Source organism: Pseudopipra pipra, chromosome 2 (genome assembly GCF_036250125.1).
Source record: "Pseudopipra pipra isolate bDixPip1 chromosome 2, bDixPip1.hap1, whole genome shotgun sequence".
NCBI classification, from domain to species: Eukaryota; Metazoa; Chordata; class Aves; order Passeriformes; family Pipridae; genus Pseudopipra; species Pseudopipra pipra.
Genome location: NC_087550.1, coordinates 15833820 through 15854583, shown reverse-complemented (window position 1 = coordinate 15854583; position 20764 = coordinate 15833820). Strand labels below are relative to the sequence as shown.

Here is a 20764-nt window from a genome sequence, read left to right as displayed (position 1 = left end):
TTTCTCCTTCTGTCTGATTAAATGAGAAGGAAGTGTGGGAGTGGTGGTTTTGAAGCTCTCCCTTTAAGAGGCAGCCTGCAGTGACGAATTGTTGAAATTGCCATTGCAGGATGGCATTCCGCTATAAATTCATTGTTCCACCTCCTCTCATCTTCACATTTCTCTCCCTTCTCCTCTTGTTCACATCGACAGACTGGGGATAACAACAACAACAGAAAAGATACAGGGAGGGCGCTTTTACAGAAATCCAGGACGTTTTCCGCTTCTTGGGCGCTTTTTTTTTTTTCTTTTTAACCATCTCGCCGGAGACGATCGAGGCGGTTTTTGGTGCCTGAATTTCTTGTCTCCCTTTCTCCTCTTCAAAACAAAAGGGGGCAAAAGAAGGAAAGGGACCCCACCGGAGCCCGAGAAAGTGCCGAGTCGCAGCAGACCTGGCCCCTGCCCCTGCTGCTGCTGGTGATGATCCGGTGACTACAGCAGAGAAGTGGAAGAGGAGTGGGAAGTGCTCAAACTTCTCTACTTGCCGGTTCCGAGCCTCCTCTCCTCCTTTTCCTCTCTCCCCACTTTGCCTCCCCGGCAGCAGCAGCGATTTGGGATTTTTTGCCTCTCTCTCTCCTTCCATGTGCTCCCGGCTCTTCCCTGCTGAGAAACACAAAGTTCACACGCGAGCGGCTTTTGTTGACATTTTTTTCTCTCCCACTCACACTTGACTCGAGTTTGGGAGAGAGAACTTTCTTTTTCCTTTTTTTTTTTTCTTTTTTTTTTCCCCTTCCCCCCCATCTTCCCCCTTCTTCTTCCCGTCCCTTAACTACGCTGCCGCACTCCGCCGGGCCGGCTCTTTCCACCGCCGTCCCCGACTCCTGTTATTATTATTACTCCTCCTAATTCCCGCCGCCGCTCCTGACGGCGGGGCAGGATGCTCCTGAGGCTGCTGTCGCTGCTGCTGGCGGCCCAGCCGCACCGCGCTCTGGCCTCGCCGCCGGCACCTGCCGACCCGGGAGCGCCGCCGCCGCCGCCCCCCCGGCCCCCCGCCCCCGGGCCGCCCCGCGGGGCCAGCGGCGTCGTGCGGCGCCTCGACCCGACCTACGCGGGGGGCGGCAAGGCGGGGTATGTGCTCTACGCCGGGGGACAGCGCTTCCTGCTCGACCTGGAGCGCGACGGGCCGCGCTGCCACTACCGCGGCACGGTGGACGGCAGCCCGCGCTCCCTCGCCGTCTTCAACCTCTGCGGCGGCCTCGACGGCTTCTTCGCCGTGGGGCGCTCCCGCTACACCGTCCGGCCGGCGCGGCGCGGCGCGGAGGCGGCCGGACCGCGGATCTACGGGGAGGGCCCGGCCCGAACCCCGCACCTCTTCCGCAGGGAGCGCTTCAGCTTCGAGACGGTGCCCGCCCGCACCAGCTGCGAGACCCGCGACCCCGCCGGGGCGGAGGGGGGGGACGGGCGGCGGCGGCGGCGGCGTCGCTCCGTCTCCCGGGCCCGGCAGGTGGAGCTGCTGCTGGTGGCCGACGCCTCCATGGTCCGCAAGTACGGGAAGGGGCTGCAGCACTACCTGCTCACCTTGGCCTCCATCGCCTCCCGGCTCTACGCCCACGCCAGCCTGGAGAACCACGTCCGGCTGGCCGTGGTGAAGGTGGTGGCCCTGGGCGAGAAGGAGAAGGGGCTGGAGGTCAACAGGAACGCCGCCACCACTCTCAAGAACTTCTGCAAGTGGCAGCACCAGCACAACCGCCTCGACGACGACCACGACGAGCACTACGATGCCGCCATCCTCTTCACCCGCGAGGTAGGCATCGCCCTGGCCGGCAGAGGCGTGCTGCTCCTCGGGCCGTGGGTGGCCGGGCTGCAGCGTGGCGAGCCTGGCGGGCCTCCAGCCTCCAGCTCTGCTTTACCCCGTGGTTGCCTCCCCGCCCCGTCGGGTTGCACTGCATCTCAGGGACAGCCGACAGGGATGGAAGAGGGGTTGAGAACCCAACCAGTGGTGCACGTATTTGTGTGTGCCCGCTCCCCTCTCCTGAGCAGTCACCCCCACTGCGGGTACACATTTTCGTGCCAGTGCAGTGCTGGGACTCCTGCCAGGGTGGAGAGGGGGTGATTTGCCTGATCGGGGGGACTCAGCTGAGGCTGCCCAACTTATCTCTGCTTAAGACATGACATTGTTCCATCTTTCCCAGTGAGATGTTTAACACGCAGCTCCTCTCTCTCTGCAGTTGTGGTCCAAGCACAAAGGGTTGATAGCACTTCCTAGACTAAATTAGTCCCTAAACAAACCTGCTAGTGAAAATGGTGGAGAACACCTTAAGAGTACAGACGACTTCCTTGTTGAGTGCACTGAGATGCTATTTCCAGCAAGAATAGCTTGACCACACTGGAAGCCAGCAGCACTTGTGGTTCAAGTGTAGGACGTAAATGCAAACCACAGGTAAACAGAGCTGCAAAAGTTGGTTGAGTTGGGCTGCTGGTGAGGGGATGCAGTCCTTTTCTTTCCCCCCAGGTGAAAAATGGGTGTCCTGATAACTGTGGGTTGGATCTAGCTGGTATTACCCATGCAGAGCCATGCTCCACGCTTGGTTGTTGATTAATTGCGTTGCCAGAGGTCGTTAAGGGACATTGCTCTAGTAGACATGTGGCTGAGTTTATGCAATGAAGTTCTTCTGTAAGAATATCCCTTCAGCGGTTTGGGTTTGGTGTTTTCTTTTTTTCCCTTCCCCAAGTATGAAAAAAATAACTGCATGACTTTCCGTTCATTTGAGTTCTCCTGCTTTTCTACATCATAGGAGCCTGCCAAAAAGGATGCTTTGGATGGTTTGTGGAAGGAGTTGCTCCAGAAGGGGGAAAAAAAGTGCCTGGCTTGCTTTTATAGCTGTAAATAGTTGAAACATTAGGTTCTGTGTCAGTCAGGCATCACTTGTGCAACAGGAGCCTTTTTTAGCAGTTTAAGACCCATCAGTCCAATTTGCAAACTTTCATTTTTTTATCATTATAATCTGAATAAAAGCCTGGGTCAGAATGCTCTTGCTTTTTGCTATAAGGATCCTTTCTAATGGCTTATTAATTACGCCTGGGCCAGAATCCATCACTTCTCACTGAAGAGTGTTTCTCTCTGCCAGTATTCCCATTTATTTCCCTGGGATTTATGACAATTCAGAAACTCTTAGGGTGGCAGACTGTGAACCTTAACATCAATTATTAAGTTAATTTGGATTGAGATAGGATGTGAATTTAAAGTGCACTTGCTTTACAGATGCTTATCTGTAATTCTTTGCATGGATGCCCTCCTGCCAGAGTAAGAGTGTGCTGCTAATCAGTAACCCACTTTCAAAGACTCCTGAGCAATGCATCTTCCATGTGTAGAGTTACTTCTTTTGAATGTAAGTAGTACCTAAACTAAACAAAACATCACAGTTCCTGTGGTCTTCTTCTGCTCTTAAGGTGCAAATATTGCTTGCATTGTTACTTAGGGATGTAAATGCTTTCTGAGAAAAAAGCACAGGCTTCCGTTTTCTTAGTTTACATTTTAACAGCTTTAACTATAGGATTATCTCCTCGATGCAGTTCAGGATAAGTTAATCTGCTTTAATGGTTAGCTGTGTGCACACGCACATTGTTTGGCGTGGCAGCACATCCTTTGGCATTGTATTTTGGTATTTTACTCAATAAGAACAAGACCAGAGTTTCTCGCTACATGTGTTCGTGATGTTCTTTGCAGGGAGTATGTGTGAGTCCACACGATTTTTATATGCTTACACTTGAAATGTCAACATGAATCTGTTTGCTCCTCTTGGAATGTAAACACAAAAACGGTTAAAGGATGAAAAAGCAGTAAAGATGTTTCCTGGACAAAACAGCCCCACTTTGAACTAAAGAGATATTTTTCCAGTTTGGCTTTTCAATGAGAGTGGCAGCAATTGGCAGGAGAATTGCACTTTTACAACTATGTTTTGAATGTATGAAGTACGTTGCCTAGCTACAAGACGCCAAGCCATGGCCGCGTGTTTTGATGGGCTCTGAATACTGTCATGCTGATTCTTGAACATCCAGACGCCTTTTTCTAAATGGCTTGTTTTTTAGGCATGGAGTAAGTGTGTGAGGTACATTTTCCGTCTTTGTTTACTAACCAAGGCCACCTTGAACTTTGTGTCTCTCCGTCAACAGAATAATATTTGCAAATCATTTGTCAGCTGAATGCATCTCCTCAGCTGTATGTAACTGTTTATGTGTAGATAGAATCTACATTATGCATGTCTGTTGTCATACAAGTCTCTAATATAATTATCTTCATCCCGGAGTGACATTTACTTGCATGCTATTTTTACACCAAAAGAGGCTGTCTGAAAAGATAGTAGCTTTATTGGAGTTCCTTAGAAAGGAAGAATCCTGACAGAATTCAGCACTGTTGCTCCCTCTTCTTCGGTTGTCTTTACCTCTTTAAAGATAAATTAGTAACCATTGATAGACTAAGGGTGTGCTGGCAGCTCTCTCTTATTATAAAATTAGTACTGGCAGTTCAAATTATGGTCATCATCATTATTCATACTAGGAAGCACTTCCCATAAAAAAAGATTTTTAGAAGGAAATTTACTGATTCTGAGTTAAAATAGCCACTTTCGGTCATAATCTGTGTTTAATTTGATAAAGGCTTTAAAGCAATTATGCTGCAGACTGTAGTAAATAGTAAATAAATACGAACATGAGTTCAGTTTTGGGTGATACAGGCAACACGTTAAAGATATTTTAAGGCTCTGTATTGCTTATCAAGTGATGGCAAGGGCCATTTACCTGTCCATTAGCTGCAGTAGGTCCTGTGTTTACTCTGTAACTGCAAGGAACATGTCTGACCATTGTTATCAACTGTGTAGGAGATTGTGAAAACCTTCAGTGGTCACAGAAGTTATCTATCACTAAATATTGCAGAAATTTAGTTGGGTTCCACAGTGATTATGTAAATTCCCAAAATCTGATGAGGAAAAGTGTAATTTCTCAGGGATCTCAATCTCTCATTTGGGGTCATGATGGCCAGTATCAAACATGACAGAGGTCTGACTTGGCAGTTACAAAAAGGGATAATTTTCTAATATTTCTAAATCCCATGAGAGCTCTCATTAAGGCAGACTGGCCATAAGGACTTCGGAGAGTACATGGGTCCCCTGCTGTTCAACTACTTTGTGGTTGAGTCCTTGACAGCAGCTGTAAATTTTTGGGCTGCATGCATGCTTAGAGCATCCTCCGTGGAATATGGTGGTGCAAGGATTTGATCAGCTGGTGGCCAGGTGAGTCCTACTCCCCATGCAGCAGGTAGGGAACTGACTGTGTGGTGGGAAGGAGGAAAAGCTTATAAAGCCCTCTTTCCCTGCAGATGAGCTCGCTTGTTCTCAATGGCAATGAAGTCAACAGTAGAGTTCAGACTCTTTCAACCTCTTTTTATTGCGAACAGTTTTCAGAAGCTGGAAGCAGGTTATCTTCAGCTTTTTATGGGTGCAACAAAACACTTGCCAGATTATTTGTCACAGTAGAAGAACATATTAGACATGACTTGCAAACTGTAGTTGAACTCACACTGTACCTTTTCTGAAGTCTAGCCTGCTCTGCAATTATCCTTTAGAATTCATCCAATCTGTTTCATTAGTGACCCTTAGTTAAATTTCAAGTGAACAATTGAATGTGTTTGGACAAAATCCAGCTCTCTTCCTTTTCCTCCAGTTCTGAATCATATGGAGGTTAAAACAGATATTTCTCACAGTAGATACAGACAGGAGCAATAAAAAATACTTTCCTAAGTGCTTGTTAGCATCACCTGTGATAGTACCATCAGCTGTGGCTCTAACAAAAAAGTTCATGCTAGAGCCAAAGGCTGCTGTCCTTCCTTTTTCTACACAGTAATTATATGGGTCTTGTGGCTGTGATTTAGTTTAACTGTCCATCTGACAGTGCTGTTGAAATTTAACACCAAGCTTTATATTATCTCAGCTCTGTAGATGATAATTTCCTTGCATGGAGCACATGCTTTCTTTGGCTCTAATTCTTTCTTCCTTTTTTTTTTTTCTTTTTTCTATTATCGTCTTCCCACAGTTATTATGCCGTGGTAGTAAAACAAGTCACTGTACCAATGGTCAATAGAATATATTTCATTGTTTATTATTATTACTCTGAAGAAATTATAGTATGATGTTTCTACCACTTTCATAATATTTTCACCAATTTTGTTGCAAATCTAATACATTTAAATAACGTCCTTGGGGAAAATAAAGTGGGACAAAACTTGTAGAGGAGATGCAGTATGATTCACACTGATCTAGAGAGATGGTGTACAGTTTCTCCACAAAGGAACTATGGGTTAGGCAAGTTAAATCACAGACTTTTCCTTGTTCACCAGTCACCAGTTTCATAACTGAAACTTCTCCTCCCCATGCAGAGTCCAAATGCTTTATATCCAATTTGTCAATATTTTTAAATCACCTTTGGTAATACTACTGTGTTTTCTTTCAATGTTCTAGGGAAAAAAACATTTTGTTAATCTGTCCCTTCATAACATAAAAGCTTAATCCAATTTAAGCTCTATTACTAATACTTTGCTTCAGTGTCCTCACACGATGAGTGCACAGAGTCCCTGTACCATACAGGGGAAAAATAAGAACATGCCTAAATATCCAGACTGGTGTGGAGGTAATTTCTGAAGCCAGCAAGTGTAGCATGCATGTGTTAAACTGAGCCAAAAAAGGTGTCACGCATACGTTGGATTTTCTTACTTAAAATTCAGAAAGACACCTCTGTACATTTGAGATTCAAATGCCCAAACCTCAGGCCTGTGTTTATCAAATGAACCCAAAAGGCAGACAATGTCAGTTTTTAAGCTCAACTACTGGATAAAAAATATGTTATTTTTCTTGTGGTAGATATGGCAGGCGTCACCATTCTGGTTTTCCTCAAAAGGTAACCAGGCCTCGGCCATCCTCGCAAAATGTGGCTGGGGAGAAGGACAAAGCAGTAACCCAGTGAGTCTGAGGGAGTCCTTCCTCTCTTCATAGTCATGTCCAGGCCCTTCCTCTGGTGCTCTAACCTAGACATCCCCATGAGAGAGACCCACCAGTGTCTCAAAGAAGATTTTTCACAGCATTCTTCCTCCAGGACAGTGTCCCACTATTTTGGCTTGCAAAGCCTTTCTTTTAAGTGTCATGGTATTGGCTGAGGGTAAAATAGACCATGCTCTAATTACTTTGTTTGCCCCATAGCCCTTATTTACAGTATACCTTTTGCAGACTGTCAGCTCCAGTCTTATGCTCCTTTTGCCTTGCAGATGTCATGCCCTCCTTGGGCGATACCCGAGATCCTTTCTGTTTTGGTGAACCTCACCTCCCTCCACATGTGCCGTTCCGCGTTGCTGTGACATTAATAAGCGTTTGCCCGCTTTGCAGAGGGGCACATGGGAGGGTGGATGTGTGTGTTCCGAATGCCGCCTCACCCCACCCTCCCTTTACGGGGCTGCGGTGGGAATGCTGCTGCAGGAAGTCGGAAAGTCATACTTAATTCCTTCCTCTGCTTGAGGGATTTTAGGTCTGTATCGCCCACCTCCCTGGAGAGGTCCTTAACCAGTAGGTTGTAAGCTGTTCCAGGTGTTAAGGAAACTTTCCACGCCTCTGACCAAAGCTATGTCACTGTTTAGTGAGTAATTCATATGGTGAGAACGAGAGGAATCGTGACCTGAAGCCGCTGACTGGAGTGCACCGCTTAGAGCAAGGTGGTCTGGGTTCCTAAAGCACGGAGAGAGGACTGTTTCTGTAATTTACCACAGGACTGTTCAGTGTAAAATAGAGAAGCAAGCTGAGAAAGGGACCAAAACTAGGTCTCTTCACCAAGCACTGTAAGCACTAAGAGCAGCCTGGGCCAGGGAAGCCTTTGGCACATCAGCTGCTACAGGAAGAGCCCCAACTCCCTGTGTGCATGGGCACGTGCAGACCTTCCCTGCAGGCCACAGTCTAGCACAGACCATATGGTGCTCTCCTAAGAAACATGCTTCTAATTGGCCTCATCCCTAAAGGAATTTGAAGCTGGATCATGTTCTTACTGGGCAAAGGCTTTAGTTGATGAGCCATTGTAAAATACCCAGAAGAGCAAGTGAACAAACACACAGAGATGTAAAAGCTTTACGAGAAGGTGAAGTGCAGCTTTGCCTCACAGAAAGCCTCATTCTGTGGGTTTCTCATACATCTGATCTGAGAACATCTATCTGTAGGCTTAACTTCCGTCAGGAGTAAAGGTAGAGAAACATTAAGCATCTCAAAACCAATCAAGCTTTAGTATAAGCGAAGTGCTAAGCTGCTTAGGACTGTGAAACTGTGGCACTTCGGGGCCCATAAGGTCACAAACTGCAAGCCCTAGGAAGGGTAGATAACTCAAAAGACCAAAGGACATATTCTTCTCCCTGTACATTCCATCAAATTGTCCATGTTGGTGTTTACATCCTGATTTGGATCTGGTCAGCGGGCTCTGATCTAATACCAGCTTTCACTAAACAGTTTTTGTTTGGCTTTTTTATTAACCTACGGAAGAAATTTCAGGTAAAATAAATTCATTGCTCCAGCAGGATGCAGTGACAGTTATCTTCTTTCACCACAATGCCATGTATACATGGCAGACAGCCAGCTGCTCTTGATGTATTTAGAATGCCAAGAAATCTTTGCCTCTAATAAGCTAATTAACTACTAGTTTTATGATGTACAGCTTAGTTTTCCTAAGTCGTTTCTTTGCCAAAACTTAAGTCTTACCATCTATTGCCTCCTCCGTGGCAAATGCATTTCCTAGTCATTCTTGTTTTGAAACTGCTGTAATGCAGATCAAGGGCCAGACTGCATTCCTTCTTTAGAAATATCAAGAAACATTCATTCTTTGAAGCTTCTGCCACTGTTTCAAGGCATTTGAGTATACAGATCTGAGTAACTGATTAACTTTCTAATAGAAGCCAAACACCAGAGTGAAATAATCACTGGAAATTTAAGTATCCCAAGTCCCCTTTTTCTTAGTGCTTTAGCTGGAGTATGAAAAGTTGAGGTGACCCTTACAGGTTTCTTAGTTTGCATCATTACATTGGGGCATGTTTTTAGGAAAAAAATTAAAATATTTTCAAGGGAATAAAACTTTTTACTGTACTCCCAGAAAAGTTACTTCTTAGAAGTTGTAGACTGCTTTCCAAGACTGCCCAGGAAAATAAAAAAAATATAACTGTTGATGGTGGTATCAAGTAATCAATAGCCAGTGCAGCTATAGGAGGTTTAAGTCAAGAGAAATTTTGCCATCAAGATTTAAATCAGTGGAAGTGTAAACAGGCATGATTTTCAATAATATCACTTGAAGTCATACTGTTGGGAAACTAGTATCACTGAGTTAACCCAATAGCAAACCTTTCAGAATATTTGTCTCAGAAATGCCACTTGATAGGCTACAGTTTTGTTTATAGTATATACTATGTGATGTTATGAATAGAAGTATATTAAAGTTCAAATCATGCAGAGGCAAGAGAAGTAAAGAATAAACGAGACAATGAGTTGACAACATAAGGGATCTGAGCCTTTAGTAATCTGCCTAAATGATTCTTGACAATGTCAGCATTAGCTGAGAAAAAAGCATCCTCAGGCAGTCACTGAGGACTGAAGTTGGCAAGGAAAACCAGGAGGCTCAACACATGCTCTCTGTTCAAAGCATAGCCATTGCATGCCCTGCTCTAGCAGCAGATGGCCAACCCATAGACATCCCAGAAACACCTTCATACTAATGCCAGAAAATATTTCCTGTCCCTGTTTCCAAAATCCTTTACAGGCCACCTCTGCCACTTCCCAGATGGGATTTGGTAGGTGGCTGCAGGACTCCCCCCCAGGTCCTTGCTCCAAGTGCCGGGGCAGCAGTGTGGATGTGGAAATGGGGCTGGCTGGAGGTAGCAGAGCTTTAATGCATCACTGTCCACCACTTCCTGACCCCAGTGCAGTCACTCTCCTCTCTTCTCCTTTATGGGAATTGTTGATCCCACACCATCTGAGGACAGCTGTTTCCCAGCTGTCTATGGGGAATTGGAGGACCTAGGTAATTTTACCATTTATTTCCTGCTGTGGGTTTTCCTAGGGCCAGCCTCTAACTAATACAGCCCTAATGTCTAAGGAAGATGGTAATGCAATCCTGTGCATAGCTTTTGAAATGTTGAGGGTGAGATTACTAACCAGCCACGAGTCAGAAGGGCTGCTTATGTTTAACATCCCTGTCGTAATTTTCCATGTTCCCCACGTCCCATCAAAAGTAACTCTAAGGAAGTTTATGAGATTGCCTGCTTAAAAGATTATATTCTTTTAATTATACTTGTGTCATCAAATCCGGTGAATCATTGTGAGGTCTGGTTGTGTCTGTTGGTATAAATTCCCAGCCATATCATTGGCATAGCTGCTTCTTTTATGCAAATAGAAGTAAATCATGCACTGGCATAAGACATCTGTGTGGTAATACAATTGTGCCCACATTGGCAGTGGTATTGATGTAAGTATCTGCGTAATAATGACACCCAAACACAACAAAAGGCCAGATGACATAAAATCTGCATGCAGAGACAAAGCCTGAATTAATGCATTTTATACTATCATTGGCACTGTCAACCTGAGAGTAGCCTAGACCTCCTACAGTGAGCTGCTTTGTGTCTCATTTATGTGCTTTTTGGTACTTGTGTAAGAATTTCAGTTTCAGAATTTCAGGCTTGTGTGGATTCAGGCCAAATTGCACTATCACAGAATCACAGAATCAATTAGGTTGGAAAAGACCTCCTAGATCATCAGGTCCAACCACTGACCAAACACTACCGTGTGTGAAACCAGAGCACTGAGTGCCACCTCTACTCTTTCCTTAAACACCTCCAGGGATAGTGACTCCACCACCTTTCTAGGCAGCCCTTTCCAATATCTAATCACCCTTTCTGTGAAGAATTACTTCCTGATGTCCAGCTTGAACCCTCCCTGGTGCAACTGGAGGCTCTTTTCTCTTGTCCTGTCACTGGTTGCCTGGGAGAAGAGCCCAACCTCCATGTGGCTATAACCTCCTGTCAGGTAGTTGTAGAGAGTCATAAGGTCTCTCCTGGAACTCCTTTTCTTCTGGGTAAACCTTAGGTCCCTCAGCTGCTCCTCACCAGACTTGTGCTCCAGACCCTTCCCCAGCTCTGTTGTCCTTCTCTGGGCACTCTCCAGCCCCTGAATGTCTTTTCTGTAGTGAGGAGCCCAGAACTGGACACAGCACTCGAGGTGTGGCTGCACCAGTGCTGAGTGCAGGGGAAGAATCACTTTCCTAGTCCTTCTGGTCCCACTATTTCTGATACAGGCCAGGATGCCACTGGCCTTCTTGGCCACTTGGGCACACACTGGCTCTTGTTCAGCCACGGTCAACCAGCACTCCCAGGTCCTTTTCCAGGAGGGCCACTTTCCAGCCACTCTTCCCTCAGCCTTTAGCACTGCATGGCTGTAGTATAAAGGTATCTTACTTCCTATATGGCTTACACTCATTTATTTAGAAGGATTATATCCCCATGGAAAGGTATGTTTATTGGTACTATGCACATGCGTTTTTTCTGAGTTTTGTTACACGTGCTCCTGTAGGTAAACCACTTACAGTTACATCTACATGGAGTTTACTTTATCTAAAATGTACCCTTAGACCAAAAGGGCCAGATTCAGAAGTGATACATAAAGGGCTAAATGGATATGAACCCAAGCAAAAGATATAGGAGTTTAAGGATTGTGTCTTTTTTCTTGAATATGCCCCAGATATTTGACATTATAATAACATGATCTCACTTGGAGCCTGATCCAACACTAGTCGAAAGCTGCTGAAAATGATACAAAGTTTATTTCCCTAAATACAAGTGAAAACATTTTGAATTTCTTTTAAAGCAGGCATCCCATACCTTCCCATAACCCATGCTGAGCCAGAGGCAAAGTCTGGGGAGCTGATTGGATTCTGAGGAGGGGAGCCTGGGGTGTTGGAGAGAAAATTGTCTGCATATTATCTGCATTGCTGCAGAATGGAAATTTTTCTTAAACCATGGATTACACTTGTAATTTGGAAATTGAAATACTTTTGAACTGTATCCCTTCTCTTTTTGTCAGGCTGTTTTGTTCATTGGTACTGCAGAATTTAAATCTTGGTATTAAGTAGCACCAAGAATGCACTTACTGAAAAAAGAGTTCCCAGACACCTGGAAGCCAGAACTGAGCCTGAAATTCTTCCTCCATATATGTAATATTGCTGTGTATTTTTAGCTTGAAAAATTTCTTTGTTTCTTCTTGGGGGAAAAAAAAAATTTTTGTTTGTTTGTTTGGTTTTGTTTTTACTTTTTTTAAAAGAGATGCTCTGTCACAATATCTGTGAACTCGGTGTGTTTTTCTTTTGCTTCAGTGGGTTTGAATCCTGTGCATTTTCAAGTTTGCCTAACCTGTCTAATCAGTGAACATTGTTCGTACAATTCAAACCTCATACAAAGTGTCTATTATTCAGATGGATAAATTATGAAAGGCTTCATCAAAAGAAGTCCTTATAAAAAGAGATGTGAAGGAAAGCAGAGAGTCTTAAAAATGAAGGTGAAAAAAAGGTACTCTTTGATCATTTTGATGATAACCTTTGATAATACTATAATGCCTTGAAAATTACAATTTCATTCAACCACAATGAAATGTTGAAGTGTTCTAAATAGCATGATACCTACTTTTCCTTCTCACCCAAAAAAGCATTATGTACGTATATTCAGACTAGTATTCTTCCCTCTGCTTCAACAGAAGCACAGAAATGTTACTGCTGATGATTAAAACACAACGTCTGACCAAAGTTCCTTCCATTATTATCATTGCCATTATCACCATCCTGAATGGAAGAATAAACCTAATGCTACCTGCATGGTTTTTGGAGACACCCCATATCTACACGTAGGAGATGTGGTTGAGTTGGTGCACTAGTAAGGCTGAGAGTGAAGGCATTTTGGACTCTATCACATCACTGACTCTGTAAGCAACCTCTGAGAATTGCTTAAATACTTGGTATATTGGGTAATACACTGTTAATCATTGTGTTGCCTGACAGATGTGGAATGACATTGCACATATAACAATCTCATTTAAGTGCAAAGTATGAGACCTGCCTTTGGAGAAGAAGGGTGATCTCTGGTTCAAGAACTGATCAGGAATCTGAAGTGTTCTCTCTGTGCCTTTGTTTACCTTCTGTAAATAAAGAGGATATTCCATTTTTATTGCCAATGAAGAAATGCTTCTACAGCATATTTTGAGTACCTACCTCAGTGCAATTTTGAGCAGAAAAAGAAATAGTAATTATTTACACAACATATCCAAATCCTGTTAAAGTCAATGAAAATCCTCCCACTGATTTTACCAGGGGTGGGATTGGCTCATCATTCTTTTAAACTGCGTTGATACCTTTAGATAGACGCTTACACTGATGTTTTTACCCAGGTTCTGCTCTTCGCAAAGGGCTGGTGCCCCTAACCGGTTGTTACCTATGGGTGTAAAAATTTATTTTAATGCCTTTTTTTTTTTTTTTTATTTTCTCCCCTTTCCTGGGCAGGATTTATGTGGGCATCATTCATGTGATACTCTGGGAATGGCAGACGTTGGGACCATATGCTCTCCGGAGCGCAGCTGTGCGGTGATTGAAGATGACGGCCTCCACGCAGCTTTTACAGTGGCTCACGAAATTGGTATGCAGTGCCTTTTCTGTTCCCTTGCCAAATCAAACACTTGTAACAGCTGCATTAGTAACCAAAATACTTCGCAATTAATTCCAGATTTCCCCTGGTCCAGATACTCACTTGGGGATTAAGGCTGTATACATATGCACTTCAGGGTTAACTAATAAGGGATCAGAAGGCAAGTGAAGGCGCACAGTAGGTGTTTCCTTTCTGACAGTGTCGTTTCTAAGCAGTAGTTGAAGTGAAAATTTAAAGGCTGCTGCTACTGTTACTGTCCAAAGATGTCAATACATGTCCCTCCTGAGAAAGCATTTGGCCCATCTACTGTAATTTGCATCCTTTTAGTACATACAGAGTGGAAAATAACTGACATTTTTGAACTGTTTGCATACTCTGCTGTTACAAAGCTTTTTTTTCCTGGGACACTGTATTACCTGCAGAGAAAGACTTTTGTGGAAAAAAAGCCTTATAATTCTAATATTTTTCTAACTTTATGGAAATTCCACCTTTGTGGTGAAATAAGGTACTAATATGAATGCTGTAATAAGTGCAATAGTATTTAGGTGATAAAGGTTTGGTCAAAAAAACTGTTTAACTTTGTTTCAGTTTCCACTGCAGTGCACAGCAATTAAATTAGAAGCCTTACATGTAGCCTTCAGAAGGATTTAGGATAGAATTAGTGACAGAAGAAAGTTTATGTTCTGGAATATTACGTCTGTCATGATATATTCCTTCAGAGAGACTGCTGCTATCTTGATTATGTTTAATTTACTGATGTTTTTTGAACTGTGTTCACATTTGCTGTAAGGGCTATTCACTTCGGTGAGCAAACAGCAACTTAAAAGTGGAGAAGGTTCTTTTTTTTTTTTTCCCCAACATTCTTGGAAGGAAATAACAAGGAAAGGAGAACTTTCAGAGAGAGCCAATTGCTGAATTGCCTTGTACCTCATGCCAAACCAAAGTAAAGTTTGCTTTGGGAGTATCACTGCAGTAGTTCAATTTTCAAGTAGCTAGCAGGTAGAGCCCAAGAGTTGCATGCCTTACATATACCTCGGGCTCCGCAAACAGAGGTCACCAACTGTGTAAAAGCAGCTGGTGTGTCAGTGACCTGACTCTTCAGTGATGAGTGAACCTAAACCTACTGCTCCTATGGAGCTACAAAGAAGTTAAATCAGTAGTGGCTGGAGAGGGGATCATGCGTTGCATGAAAACATAAGGTATTGTGGCAGGACGAGTCCCCCGAACAGAAATTTTATTTTAATAAACAATAATGTAATTATAAAAGAAAAAGCCCTCTGAAATCAGTAATTCAGAGCATTTGGAGGTAGCTAGAGCAACACGTCAAATACAGATTCATGCTGTATGTGTTCAGAGGCTCCAAACGCGGATGCTGTGAAGCCAACGACCCATCACGAACCTGGTCTAGACCTGGGACAAATAGATTGCAAACTTAGCCTGTCAGTCAAAGGCCAGCCTGCTGGGAGGGACTGCTTGTATCTCCTTGCATCCAGAAGGATGAGGGTTAGTGGGCATTGGTGAGGTTGGCTGAGGAACCTGCTTGTGATGCCAGTGTATCTGGTATGTGAAGAAGTGAGTAATGTGTCTCGACTACCACTCTATCAGCAATAAATACATGTTTAGGCAGATTAAAAATGAAGGAATATAGATCAATAAAGATAGGGATGAGCAGTAAACGTACATATTGTTACCTTGAATTCTGCACAAAGAAAATATAAACAAAAGTGAATTATTTTTAGTCATCTAGAAGAACATTTTTGAAAAAGAGCCATTTTCATACCTAGACATTTACAGGAATCTGTAAAAACATTTTCAATGTAAAAAAGGCAGGAATTAAAATTAATGAATAACTACCCTAATGGACTTAAAACCTTTAGTTTGAGGCTGTTTAAAATAACATCCTTTCTTTTTTTTCTCTTCACCAGAAGTTTTAAAGAAAGGAGGAGTGTCAGGTCACAGAATGATCTTTGTGTGTGTGTCCTGAAGTGGGAGAAGTTGAGAAAAAAACACAGCTAAAATTGCTTGAGTACTTAAATCAAAGGTCAAAAAAGGATGAAAAATAAAAGTGTGGCATGGATACCCTTTAGTTAAACGCTTTGGGGAAAACCTTGCTTTATTTTAGTTGGAGACTAGATTTCTTCCTACAATCCAGAAATCTTAAAGTTCCCCCTGTCCTGTGGGCAGGGTGTAGCTTTAATTTTACACCAGGCTTAGTTACTTGGTAGAATTCACATGGCGACATAAGTGATGCCCTGCAAGTCAGAGGGATGCTAAGGGCTCTAAGGTGTTCCTTTCTGTTAGTAGGAAGATCAGAGTGAGCCACAAGGTGAATCAGAGTCACTCTCTGCAGTTTTTTAAGTAACCCATGTCTGTGTGCATGTGGAGCAGATGCAGCATCATTAAGGTGGACTAGATCAACAGAATGGCTGTGTGTCCTCACTTTAACTTCCAAGGGGACCTAAGTGCTCGTATTTCCTCTCTGAAGGATTGAAGAGCATTTTTCAGGATCACATTCTTTCTCTGGAAGGCAACCAAAGTCAATTGAACTGCAGCTCAACCAAACAGGACGATGCACAGCCCGGGGGCTCAGGTTGGATCCGTGCATAGGAAGCCAGAAAGCAGCCTGATACAGAGTAAAGCCTGCTGCTTCTGTTTCTGGGGTGTCTACCACATTGTGTGTAAGATGTTTGTTTTATTTTATTTCTTTCAGATAAAATAGATGGATTTTGACCAGTGGTTTTTGAGGGGAAGAGTATGAATGAGTGGCAGTAACAGGCAAAATCTCCAAAGGTCTGTAAAGGAGAGCACAGATGCAACCAAAGACATAGATGCAATCAAATACTTAGTGCAGCTGCTTAGCTGACAATAAGAGGTGGAGATCTATATATAAAGTTTGATGAGGTAGGAGCTGAATCTTGTCCTACTTGAATGTAGGGAAATCAGTAATAGTTTGTCTCCAATGTCACATGCAAAAAATTAGGATAATGCAGCAAAACCAGAAGGAAATCTTGCAACTTTGAATGTGATAATCCAGTTTCTCCTCAGAATAAAGAGAAGCAATACTAATACCGTAAATGTTATATTTAAATCATAGCCTGTCAAGACATCCAGCCACTAATAGTAAATCCATATATGGCTCTTTTTTAGCAAAGGACATGCTTCTATCAGGTTGGACAGCAGTAGCTTTGTTTTCACAAAAATAGTCTTCTGGATTATTGCCTGAAATCATCAGTTCACTCTGTGGCATATGGATGCCTTTTTTTACTTTTAGCAGCTCCTTCAGCTACACCTCCGTGGCTTTGCAGAGCTATCTGAGCTAGCTTAGGCACAGTATGTAGGCATTCTCCAAGTCTTTGTTGTCATCAGCCTATTATCTGTAAAAAAAATGATGTTTCCTTACTTCATGCACTTTTCTGCTTCATGGGGACAAAAGCATTGAAGAACTTATTATTGCTCATAATCTCAACATTTATTTTATGTTTTTCATAGGTCAGCACTAGCATATTGCTTCTCCATATATCCCTTATAAAATAACCATCAGGAAACAATAATAAGTAGATTCTCACTTCAGTACTCTGGACTTTGGGGTTGGAGATTTGTTGCTTTTACAGTGTTGAATTATAAGCCAACCTTTGCATCTCCTGAAGATAAGCGTGATCCAACGTCACCAACAGGCGCAGTCAGTTAGTTTGAAGTTAAAGTTTACATATTTTGTGATGGGATATTGTCCATGTTTAGTAGCCTGGAGTAGTATTTTGAGGTGCAGTCACAGCCAGAAGTTTCTGCTGACTGGCTCCTCTTATGCTGCAATTCCACATGCTTTTTGTTACAGGCAGCCCACCATCCTAAACAGTTTGTCATCTACAAAAGCAAAATGAGAAGAGTTCAAGAGGACATAAGTGGAGCTACTGCTTGTTTTATCAGTTGGTCATTTCCCCAAATTGCAAAGGAAGTCACAAGGAAAGCCAAGGTTTAAAGTTGTCTCTTGAGTTTTGATCTAATCCTTAAATACAAAAGCATCCTTCCTGCAGTCTTCAAGTAGGCAAAGCTCCAGTTCAGTTCAATGAGCCTTACATGGGTCTAATAGCTTAAATTATATGTATCTTTGTTCCTTTCATCAATCTTGAACAACTTATTTTTTTTAGAGGAGGCAATACAGAGAAAGCTCTGCCTTTCTGCTGAATGATAATGTCCATTTGACCTTTTGCAGTGTTCCTATTCCTCTGTTGCACAAACAGTCTGGCAGGCTATTACTCCTCCTGTCCTGAGTAATATGGTTTACTGATGTTCTTTCCAAGTATTTTATTTTTAGGATATAACTTCAGTATTGCTATGTGGAACTAATTAAACTTTTGTTCATTAGTTTTCTTTTATCTTTTACATGTGACTTTAGAGAAGGGAAGGCCAAAGGGGGGAATAAAAGCAGCCTTCAAATATGTTAAAAAAATTGTTGCAAAAATTTGCGTAATAAATTATTCTCTGTGTCCATCTGGGACAGCAGAAGGGGTAATGGCCTTAAATTGCAGCAAGGGAGATTTACTTTAAGCATTAGCCAAAATCATCTAACCAGGACAGTTAAGGGCAGAAATTAATTGCTTGGGGAGGCAGTGAAATCTCCATTACTGGAGTTTCACAGGAGCTGTCTGACTAAAACAGCTGTGGCTGAGGGGCCAGTGATCCTACCCTAGGGCAGAGGCATGCACAAGGTGCCTTTTCAAGGTCTCTGAGGAGCTTCATTTTCTGTGGTTATGTGAAGTTATCACAACTTCCTCCACAGCTGTACTGTGTAATGCTTAAAATCAGGGAAGTGTACAGAAACTAAAACTAGAAAATCACAGAATCGTAGAATGGTTTGGGTTGGAAGGGGCCTCAAAGACCATCTAGTTACACCTCCCCTTCCCAGGGAGACCTTTCACTAGACCAGGTTGCTGGGCAGATCCAACCTGACCTTGAACATTTCCAGGGATAGGGTGGCCACAGCTTCTCTGGGCAACCTGTTGCAGTGCCTCACCACTCTCACAGGGAAGAATTTCTTCCAAATACTAAATAACGTGTTTAATACCAAATCTTTTTCAGCATCTGCCACCACTGACGACAAAAGTGTCACAAGCACCGTTGGCAAAATGTAGTGCTTTATTAGAGAACATAATTTTCTGTAAAGAAGCCATTTTAGAAGTGAGGTATCACTCCTGGCATCTCTACTCTGGTGGTCACTGAAATATGTCAGAATACCATTATGGTGAATTCCAAGTGGTTTGAAGCTATTTATTCAGCAACTGAGCCTGTGTTTGAGTTGCAGGCCTCTGTGGAAAGAAGACCACGTCTAACCTATGTAAGGTTTATAGCAAACTACGATTCTGACCCTTCTTCAGTAAAAAATTAAACTGGGAACAATGTGTATGATACTTCCATGGTAGTCTTGCTTTTGATGTCCATAGAACAGTCAAAAAATGCTCCCATTTCATATTTTACCACATGTGCTCATTTTGTGTACACTCAAAAGTAACTAAATACAGTAATCTTTTCTTTTCCACTGCTGAACATGTAGCCCTTTGATTTCAGGGCTGTCAAGATAAAGCAGATAAAGACAAGCTTCAGATTTGACAGCTACAAATCTTTTGTAGCCTTTCATTTCAAGGGGGATACATTGCCAAGGGCACAGAATCTCATAGCCACATGAAAAAACGGTGAAGGCTGTCTGACTCTCGTATTATGTTTCCTTCATGACAGATGAAGTTTAGGCAAATATCCAGGTAATCATAATTAGGCAGATTTGCTTTCTTAAAACAACAAAAAAGGAGAGGGAGTACACTTATCCAAGTCTTCTCTGATGACATATATCAGGACAATTGTTTGATTCCTTCTCTTTGAACCTTTTTCAAACTTCTGTATTAACTTCTGCTTGCAAAAGCTCTTGAATTAAGCCTTCATGAGCATCTCCCCTTTGATTAAGAGAAAAGATGAGCAGTCCAAGATAAGCCTTCACAAGAGGTGCTGATAGGGCAGAAAATTGAGCTGATGCTTCAAAAAGCAAACATCAGCTGTATAAAAGGTTGCTGGTTAAAATTTTGAATAAAAATTCTTGGCTTACCCAACAATATTTTTATTAACTTGTAATATTATATAAAATATATAATTTTTCCACCTGCAGCAGATGTGGTGCTTATAGCAGACCTTATTTGGTGAAGGTGAGGCAGTTCATATGGACAGGTGGAAGGGATAAATTGATATCCTGTAGAAAAATATAATCCTCAGATTCCGAATATACCTGAGCTCTTTTTTATCTACCATGTGCTTTTAAGTCTGAGTGGACTGGGGATCTCTGCCTTCATAATGCCTCTGAGGTGGTCCTGACAGAGCAGTGAGGAGGTGAAAGGTCAGATTCTCAACCAGAGGCTTCAGGAAGTGACTCAGAGCACTAACATTGCCTGAGTTTCCAGAGGTTTTCTGGAGTTGTGCTGATCTCTGTGTACGTGTAACCTCACGAAGAATTAGACTAAACAGACACCATGCTTTGAGAAGCTGCTATAGATCCTGAACATCATAACTTAAAGCCAGATATGTAGAGTGGAATATCAGTATCTCTGCAACCACAGGGGAGTTGAGAATAAAACATATTTTGTCTAATGTTTCAGAACAGTCATTATCAAAAAACATTTCAAGGACTTGGTTTAGCAGTGGACTTGGCAGTGTTAAGTTTATAGTTGTACTCAATGGTCTTAAAGGGTCTTTTCCAACCTAAGTGATTCTATGATCCTAGAACAAGTTCTGTGTTCAGCTTGGATCCCCAGTCTTCCAGGCTGCAGGGTAAAGTAGGGACTGCTTTCCTCCTTGGCAGGTAGATCCTACCTACCTATGATCATGTAGTTTTTGTGGGCAAGGTACTTCTGGTACAGAAAGGAAGGCAGAATTACCTAATAAGCAGGCAGCAGGCAATGCAATTTTTACATTTTTACACTGTGTACTCTCCTGGAGTTCATTCATTTACCATGAGCTGCGATGAATTATATTGTTTGTTGAACAGATGTGAAA

At 42.8% G+C, this 20764-nt stretch overlaps 2 protein-coding genes across 2 annotated transcripts in view; one reads left to right on the top strand and one right to left on the bottom strand.

Annotated features, from left to right (window-relative positions):
- Positions 1-20764, bottom strand: part of LOC135407230 (uncharacterized) — a 35835-nt gene that overhangs the window by 1309 nt on the left and 13762 nt on the right. Inside the window, exons 2-3 of the mRNA XM_064642118.1 lie at positions 1558-1883; positions 225-642 (exon numbers count right to left, since the gene is read on the bottom strand). Coding sequence (XP_064498188.1) covers positions 225-642; positions 1558-1883 — 744 coding nt within the window. The remainder of the gene's footprint in view (positions 1-224; positions 643-1557; positions 1884-20764) is intronic.
- Positions 633-20764, top strand: part of ADAMTS5 (ADAM metallopeptidase with thrombospondin type 1 motif 5) — a 44375-nt gene continuing 24243 nt past the window's right edge. The window contains exons 1-2 of the mRNA XM_064644023.1: positions 633-1783; positions 13591-13723. Of these exons, the coding sequence (XP_064500093.1) occupies positions 917-1783; positions 13591-13723 (1000 nt within the window). The 5' untranslated portion in view covers positions 633-916. The remainder of the gene's footprint in view (positions 1784-13590; positions 13724-20764) is intronic.